General features: G+C 41.5%; 1 protein-coding gene across 1 annotated transcript in view; it reads left to right on the top strand.

Moving 5' to 3' along the window:
* The window catches only part of Crag (DENN domain-containing protein Crag), a 48,800-nt gene that overhangs the window by 31,965 nt on the left and 7,299 nt on the right, over nucleotides 1–9,536 (top strand). Inside the window, exons 2-3 of the mRNA XM_022848745.2 lie at nucleotides 3,729–4,050; nucleotides 7,291–9,080. Of these exons, the coding sequence (XP_022704480.1) occupies nucleotides 3,752–4,050; nucleotides 7,291–9,080 (2,089 nt within the window). The 5' untranslated portion in view covers nucleotides 3,729–3,751. The remainder of the gene's footprint in view (nucleotides 1–3,728; nucleotides 4,051–7,290; nucleotides 9,081–9,536) is intronic.

The raw sequence follows: 9,536 nt of genomic DNA, 5'->3' as shown, positions 1-9,536 counted from the left end.
AGAGAGAGAGAGAGAGAGAGAGAGAGAGAAAGTCAGTCAGTTTTTCAGATATGTAAACACGGCGGATTCGAAACCGAAGACCAAAGAATTATAGAAAACACGTTTTTTGCTGATGTAGGGACACCAGTGGCAATAGACGTCACTTCGAATTATTTGCCGCTGAAGTAGCGCATTATCTCTATTTGGTGGCCACTTTACTGTCGATTGTTAACTGTTAACAACGGCTAAAGCTATTGTAATTTGTGTGCAATAAATCACATTTATTAGACAATAAACGAGTAGTTTTGTTCAATATAGATTGTATCTAAACGTGTTTAGATAACTTGGTAGTACTATTACTTACTATTACTTATTACTACGAACCTAGCCAAGTGAACAAATCTACAATAGTATCCACCTTTCTAATGAGCTACTGACAAGTATCGATGTAGTGTCTAGGCCAATGTAAGTGCTACATCAAATACATACACACACATATATGAGTTTGTGTATAAATTCGGCGAACTATTTTGTAATGGCAGGCATGAACTTACCGGCTATTCTTAATATAAAAAATAACTAGTTCCTTTTAGCACGAAACAACTAAGCCGTAATTTTAACAGAGGCTCTTGACGTCGAAAACGACGGTCTATGTTGTTGCCAGTTTTCGTATGACGTTTGCGAAATCTAAGGAAAATTTCCATGACGTGAATCGAAACATCTCTAATATTTAGTGTTTTAACATTCGTAGCAATATTTGAAGAAGCCATATTTGGTATACCTGGCTTCTAAAGTGAAAATGAACGGCAAATTTTCACTTCTTTTGAGCATTTAAAAAAAAAAAAAAAAAACTCTTGATCTACTCGCAGCTCAACATATGAAGTACGATACTGGTCACCTCTTTCATGTAGCGTGCTTGCGTTTACTAATGTCGCATGGTTATTTAAAAAAAAAAAAAAAAAAAAAAAGAACTATTTGCACATTAGGGATGAAGCGTTTACAAAATGACTTAGGAATAGTTTATATTAAATGTAATTGTGGTAGAGGTTAGTTAAATGGAATAAACATTCCCGCCAAGAATAAGACTTTTAGAAAAAAAAAATTGTTGAAATATCTGTTTTTGTATTGGGTTGACGAAAAGATATTTCGAGCCAAATTAAAAGCAGCTATTGTTTCTAGTATCAGCAAAATAGTACTATTAAAGTAAATTTTCGCGATGTTATTCGATGAACTGCTGAGGCCACTTGGTAATACAATATCACATCTCCGTGAAGTTCCTATAGTTTCCGTGAAAAAGTTACGACAAGTGATTTTTGAATTCACTCCATTGAAAAGAAATTAACACCGTCAAGGAGATCCTGCGGTGGCCAAAACAGATGCTTGTCTGTTGGTGCGATTTCCGGGTCTTTTAGGTTTTCTTCCGATCCAAAGTCTTTCAATTTTGCCAGATAGCTAAAGATGTATGTAGTCCGACATTGTCATGGTGGAAGATAACGCCTTTTCTATTTACTAGTTCCGGTCGAGTTTTTTTCAATGGCTTATTTAAACCCTTTTGGTTGTTGCCAGTAGAGGTCCGAGTCAATCGCTCTGCAACTCCCAACACAAGATTCTGTTCTAATCCTACAAAACGTATGCCATCAGCTTTTTTGACATTAGTCTGGGCTTTGCAATCAAGTCTTTTGTAGTCAGCTTTCTTAAAATGGTTTGAAGCTCTTTGGCGGTGAATGTCTAGTTCCTAGGCATCGCTACTCACGAGCCGGTCTTGCTGAGCAGCTCGCAATGATTTCATCAATTTCTTTCGTAAATGGTCGAAACTACGGGAACCATCTTTCACATCGAAATTTCCGGAGCCATCTTCGGGCCATTTCTTCTGATAACGTATTTTAACGATGAACGGCGCCCTTTTTTTATACGCCCGGGAATCATTTATCACAATAAAATTGCAGAATATAGCAAATTTATGCAGAAATTTCATTTCCCTTCAAGGCACTGTATATATATATATATATATATATACATATATATATACATATATATATATATATATATATAAGTCAGACATTTTTATTGTGGCACATTTACTGCTTCCAAATCTCAGCTTTCGAATCACATTAACACCGACACGATGCGAGCCATATTATTTGAGATAAAGTCATTAAGCTAGGAAAGCGATAGACAACCCAATATTACGTAATAGAACAAAAGTAGACCTATAATGGAAAAAATTAAAGTATGTAATAAAAACAGTTTTAACTTTAGTTTTAAAGAAAGCGGATTTGAAATTGAAACAGTATTCATAATCATACAATTTGTGTATATTGGCTATTTGCCGCTTTCTTGAAGCGGCATCCTACAAGCTTGTTTGACAGCAGTGAGTTTTTTAATGTTGGTTTGTATGGCTGATCGAAGTGTTCAAATAATAATAATCGTATTCAAGTAATACGTCTCAAGGCTGCAACATGTTGATCGGGTTTATCTATCATATGATATACGAAGGTAATAATCAAAGTAAAGGACGATTTATTTTTTCAGTAAACTACTATCTATGATTGTTTACATTACACAAATAAAATCTATTTTTTGCCTTATACAAAACGTAATGACGAACGGATACGATACATAAAATTCCTCTCTGTTCGGCTCACTGTCGATGAACTCACAAGCAACGTAAAGATCGCGCCATTTTCAACTAGGGCTGAAAGAATGCTAACTGGAAATAAAAGCAAATAGGTTCTGCGTTCTGTGCGGGTTAAAATAACGGTCAGATTAGCTGTCCAATTATTCGTGCAGTTAATTGGGTTCCGCATACTTTTCCGCGGTAAGGAACAAACCCATGAAGCAGAATAGATGGACTTTTATTGCTGGGCAGGAAATTTCCAATCATTTAATAGTTAACTGTTAGGACAAAAGGACTGATTTTTGATGAGCTAAGATTCTGCTAAAATTATCAATTTACCAAAGAAAGAACGTGCTTAATTGGATATAATGTATTATTAGGTCTTTTTTTTTTGTTGTAAATGTATACTATTTGTCGTAGCCGCGTCCAATTTGAAGCAGACGCTTCAATTTACACTTTCTATATTGTTTGTCGTAGATGTTGTGTTTAGAATTATATTAATATAAATCCTATGTATTGTATTAACGATACTATCCTTTGTTTAGGTATTTTGAAGGGAGTAATTACGTGTATGCAAGCAGCCCAGAGCTAATCGCCAGACATAGGCAGTTTAACATTTTGATTATTTCTGAAGTTGGCCTTTCATAAGAGCCTGGGCGAGCTAATTACATGGGAAAGAAGTGGCACGACCGATTATGATAAATACAGTATTTAACTTTTTCTTTAATTAAAATAACGACGTTAACTTAGCTATAACCTAAAGACTGACTAGATCTACTGGATTCTCGCCGAACCTCCCCGTCTTATATTATTCTCTTGAATCTTTGTCTTCGTTAATGCACTAGGTATTTGGTCGAATGTGCTTCTACAGCCTTAAAGATTACGCGGCTTTATGTTTTAAAGTTTTCCTACGATATTATAAGGGTTTGGGTCTACCTGACAATATTTGCTGTTTGTCAAAGGCTCCTCATGCCCAGGTCAACAAATGGCATCCCCTTGAGGTCGTGGGAATGACACTGTGACTAATATTCCCGACATTGTATGCTGTGACGCAGTAATCTAGTTACTACAGTATACCTCAAAACATATCTTGCCTTAACGTCTCGTTTTATTTTATCGCAACAACAAACAGTGGCCGCAACAGCGAACAATAGAATGGACGGAAGCTCGGGAGGAGGCGACATTCGACGGCTGGCCGACTACTTTGTCGTTGCAGGATTGTCAACCGAGCCTACTCCGATGCAGGACTCGACGGAACTCGACGAGGTTCTTCCAATTACGGACATCGCTGTGATCATCACGTCACAGAAAGAGGTGGCTCCGCTCGAATACCAGATGATCGAGCGCACCCCCACAGGGCTACAGGCGGATCTTAACCACGGAAGCATCCGTTGCCCCTCTGTCTACCTCTGCTATCGTCGAGGTCTCGACAAACCACCTCTAATGGATATCGGGTAAGGCTGACTATTAGAACATTAAATCGGAGAGCGTTCATCTTTAAATATAAATAATAATATTGTTGCTTAGTGGAGTGGTTCAGTAATTTTAAATGTTTATTATAAGTGTTGCTTGCTCTGTAAAACTATTTGTATTCAAGCTACTGCATGAACCCCAAACTTTGCAGCTATCGATATTAGATAGGTGTGTGATATTAGAAGCAGGGTAGTATAAAAACTTTTACTGCACACTAGAATGAGTTGAGTAACGTTCGGCAAAAGGTATTGACGTTAAGCTGTTGGTAGCTGCACTGTCGTAGAAGTTGACAATAGTTAGAGCGAGACTTTTTAATAATTACTGACACCGTATTTGTCGCTCTTAGACCACTGTCTGCCACGGATTATTCAAGAAGACAGCACCTTTTCTACGCTATACGGACTGGTCGTTTAGCACTTTGCGGTCCGAGACATCCCGGACGATGTTAAGGACGATGTCACGAAGCTAGGGGCAAGAAAAGGGGCGGAGATAACTGGTAACATCAAGGAGGGAACACAGCAAGAAGTAGTGATAGGGATGTGACAAAAGTGGTGCAAAGTTGAAAGTGTAATACCGAGACATCGCCTGAACGCTAGGGAGCAAGTTGTCAAGGATAGTAAAAGTGACGATAGGGTTACCCTGACTGGCGACGGCTCCTCCAGGGTATGAGAGGCGAAAAAATCTACACTGAGCATACCGCACCGCGTGTTCTGTCCATCGGTTTGTGTGCCTCGTTTGCGTGTGCGATACGAAGTTGGTGTTGTTATCACAGTCGTCGTCTCCTCGTTCTCCTGGCGACTGTTCTGCTTGGTCCGTTGCCTGGATGTTCTGCGCCCTTAGAGCCTGCCTGCCTGCCTACCAGCTTGGTTACTCTTTTGGTGTTTCTGTATCCTTCGTGCTTTCGTGTTCTCGTCGTCCACTATGTGTCCTGTTCTCTCTCCTTATGAGCTCGGCCTTTTCGACGCTCCTACATCCCCGCCTTAGACCCATGTTCCCGCTGTCAAAGAACGGGGAATTCTTTCCCTCTGCACTTTGCCGACTTTCCCTTCGAGCTTCTAGTTCTCACGTAGTTTCCTCGTGCTGTTGTCCAAGAAGCAGTGCTCCTCTCCACGACAACCCTATGTTGCTCTGCGTTCTTTTCTACACTTTTGCTCTTATACCCGTCCCTGTGCACATGGCTCTCTTCCTTGACCCCTCGCTTGGATGCATGAGGAGTACTGAGGAGTATAACTCTAGCGATAACAACGGTAACGACGACGACGACGACGTGGAGGATGATGCTACTATAACCGACCAACTAACGGCTCTACCGCCTGCCGCTTACTTGATGAGCCTTCAGCGAAGCACTAAATCTTGTCTGTGTGTAGTACCGCTGAAGCCCAGAACGGTTAACCATTGCTGCCCAGCCACCTCCCGTTCCTTAGCCCACCTCCGTCTGCATCGAGAGCGTAAACACTACCGCTATGATCTCACTAGACTCGCAACAACTTTTTTTCTCAAATTGAGTGTTGGACCCGTTTTATGACCGTTATCCTGTCCAGCCCGTTTTGCCAGGTGAGCTTTGCTGAAAGGTTCTATTCGCACCAACAGCCCGATTGTGCCGATCAAAGTGTACTGCCAAAGGAAGCCTGACATTCGTACATTGAACAGGGAGATAAGCACCAGCAGGGCTCGGCGTTTTCTATGCTAACTAGGTCATTCGAAATGACGAGAAAGTGGTCAGAAGGATTCGAGAGGTTGAGTCGTAGGAACGCCAGTTCGACGCGAGAGGGTTAAGGGTCTCGGGAACTGTGGAATTATGGGTTTGTGGACTATGTATGCCGATGTGTATTTCGTTATATAGACATTCTACAGGCACTTCTAGTTGCGGAAAGGACTCGGGTAAGCGGAGATGGACAGATGCATATCGCACTGGAGAACTGCTTGCTGGATGCGAGATAAAAAGGCATCTGTCGTAAAAGCTGTGGCTGCATAATTAATTTGCGTTTCAACAGCCTGCTTTGTTGTCGTACGGCTACACAAACTTATTTAGCCGTCAAACTTTTTAGGGACATGCGAAGGCTTGCTTGCAATCCAGCTTGTCGTCGCCCGTTTGCGCTTTTACATAGTTGGTAGCGATATTGACTCACGCTGGTAGGTTACTAAGCCCACCTTCTGTAGGACCTATATAGATAGAATTGCCGTGGGTAGAATGTCCTTTTATGCTACTACAGTAATATTTATTTGTACCTTGAGCTCACTGGTGCATTAGACAGAATGCATTGAGATGCACTTATCAAAACGGAAGAACTAGCTTAAATAGACGTTCATATCAGACGTTCTATTGCATTTGATGCATCTGTAGTGTAATGTTATCAACTAGCTATCATGGGATTCGATTGGATAAGTACGATTTACCCATGTCATTCACTGGTGAGGTACCCGTTTTGGTCAGATGCTTGCGCGCGACCAAGTCAACAATACAGACGAGATGCTAATTACGGGCATCGATAGAGAACATCGTTTGATCGTGTTTTTTAACCCGAAGATCAAACAAATCAGACTTTTCTACAAAGGCGATTTTTTCAAACCGTAATGTGTGCAATGGCATTGTGTATTGCATGATAGGTATGTTTCGCCTCCCAGATCCTTTTTATGTTACCTTGTAGAATGGCTTAAAATAACGGGGTTTGTATCCGCTGCTTTGCATCTTAAGCATTGTCAGAGAATTCGTATAGAGGGTGTCTTAAAGTTATGTAGTTGAGAACATGTCAGTAAATCTGAACGTCTTAACTTTTCGCCGATCCAACACTCTAAATGACCGAAATCAGATGCCCTTGACCTGAACGATACGTAGTTCTAGCAAGATGGTATCACATGCCATTACGCATTTGGCTGAAAGTTTTCCTGTACTAAAGCAGCCTTGTGCGATCGGGCAATTGAAAAAAAGTGTACTTCGCAGAGAATTACGACAATTACACCTGGTTTATTAAAAAAAAAAGTTATCGAAAGTTGTGTCCTTCCCTTTTGATTTCACTGGTCGCTTCAATGACACAGTCAAAACAAAGCATAACTGCTGGCATTGCTATCTGCAATATGATTTGATCAATTTAAGTATTTAGAGATCATCTTGTATCCGTTGAATTTATTAATTTAGTAATCCAGTTTCCCTCTTTTCCACCCTTCTTTCTCTTCATGCATTTTAACTAAAAAATGTCTACCTATTTTTTTTTAATCGACAGAGTTCTTTATGAGGATAAACATCGAATCATGCATGATAGTGAAGTGTTAACAAAAACGCCGTATGGCCGTGTCGCTAACGTCAACAACTCTTCGTCGACGAAGACATTTTTGACATATAGACGGGCCCGAGACATGTTACCGTGCAATTCGCTCGTCGTCAAGGACATCGTCGTCATTTTGACTAGCGAAGGGGAGCAGCCTCCTCACGCCTTCTGTAAGATTGACCATAACCTTAATAAAAGCGTGATCGGTTCAGATGTCTACCTGTGTTATAAGAAGTCCATTCATCGGCCGCCACTGATCCTCTATCGGCCGGAGACATTACTGCGTTTTCCAGTCACGGACAAGCAGCAGTTCCCGTTACCACAAGAAGTTCATCTGTTTTGTTTACCACTTGGCGCTACGGTCGAAAAGTGGAAGGAGCATAGTTCCAAGCCGTCATCACAGTTCTCCACGTTCGTCTTTACCTCACAAACAGCCACAAAAGCATATGGAGCCTCTTTAAGTTTCTACGAGCCTTACGAACCTTCGATTGACGAGCTCAAGGCACTCGACGGAGTCACCAAAGAGGATCGATGCTATGCAACGAAAAGTATCTGCCTCGTTTCCCGGTGGCCGTTCTTCCGTCCGTTTCGAAAATTTCTCCAGTTCATTTACGCGCAAAGCACGTGTGACGACCGAGGAAACTCGATCGAGCAATACATTCTACATTTTCTTTATAACATCCCATTTCCATCGATCGAACGGCCGAGAGTCATTGTACCACTGAACGACGACGTGACTTTGGCTTTGCGTCACCTTACTGATACCGCTCTACCAACGTCAGGAGCGTCATTTCTCGAGCTCCTACTCAATCTCGGTCCAGACAACTGCATACTTACGCTGCTTCTAGTACTCTCTGAGAACAAAATACTGATTCACTCACTGAGACCGCAGTTGGTCACATGCGTAGCCGAAGCTTTAGTGTCGGCGTGCTTCCCGCTCAGCTGGCAGTGTCCCTATGTGCCGTTGTGCCCGTTGGGTGTATCCGAGTTGATGATGGCTCCCTTGCCGTTTCTGGTTGGCGTCGATTCGCGTTACTTCGACATGCACGTCTTGCCGAACGACGTGGTATGTGTGGATCTGGACACGAACGCCATTTTCATACCCGTCGACAAGCAGCAGCTAAGTCAGCGCATGATGCCAAAACGAGCTACAAGGAAGTTGAGAAGCACACTGTTCGAGCTGTACAATCGTGTAACACGCTTTACTCAGCGCCGGAAGGATATTTTTAGTAACATCAAAGATAAAACCGAGGCGGATTTTGTGGTATTACGGAAGGAGCGGGATCTTGATTTGCTTATACAGGAAGCGTTCCTTAAATTCATGGTAGAGATCTTACGAGATTTCCGTCGTTATCTGCGGCCGGTTACCGAGCAGCCGAAAAACGTCAGCGCGGAAACATTGTTCGATGTCGATAATTTTATGAGATCACGTGATAAAAGTTTTCTGAAGTTTTACGAGATGATCGTACGCACGCAAATGTTTAGTCGGCTCGTAGAAGAGCGGAGTTTCCTATCGGAGAACGATCATTCGCTGGCGTTTTTCGATCAGTGCTGTGATATGTGCGATGGCAGTGGAGAAGCAACGGAGGACCTGTTACATATTGGGGCTGGTGAAGATAATCATACAGCTTACATCGCCCCGCCAGAACGACCACATGATCCAGAGCTACTGAAGTTCGGAGGATGGGAAGCGCTGGACTTTACAGCATTTGCTAACATGTTTATCGATGATAAAGTCCTTGAAGGCAAGTAGAACTTGAGGAGTTTGTTTAGCTGCGTCACACAATTTATATCTGTATAGCAAATATTGATTACGGCGTTTAATATTTAGTTGACCGAAAAGTCAGTGACACAAAAACGATGACTAGTGCACAATGTATCATATGTAAGTAAAGCCTACAGTTTGAGTGTTTATCTAATAACTTATAGACACTGTGAAGCAGGCCAATCATAAGAGTGTGTTCCAATTTAAGCTAGTTATATATAGCTTCACCTCCTGGAAATATTTACGAGTAAAATAATAGTAAAGTAAAAACTAAATAAAAATAATACATTTGGCATACCATTTGAATATTGGCATAGGGTTTTATCCCAATGGCTTTAACTTTTCATATTTTTAGCCACAATTCCACCTTGATCTTTCGAACCGCACATGTGAATTCAAAGCTTGCTGGTCCGCCTATCTATCTTCGCTAATGATG

This window comes from Varroa jacobsoni, unplaced genomic scaffold, assembly GCF_002532875.2.
Source record: "Varroa jacobsoni isolate VJ856 unplaced genomic scaffold, vjacob_1.0 scaffold_1374, whole genome shotgun sequence".
NCBI classification, from domain to species: Eukaryota; Metazoa; Arthropoda; class Arachnida; order Mesostigmata; family Varroidae; genus Varroa; species Varroa jacobsoni.
Note: the sequence above shows the minus strand (reverse complement) of the source record. Positions and strands in the feature narration are given on the sequence as shown.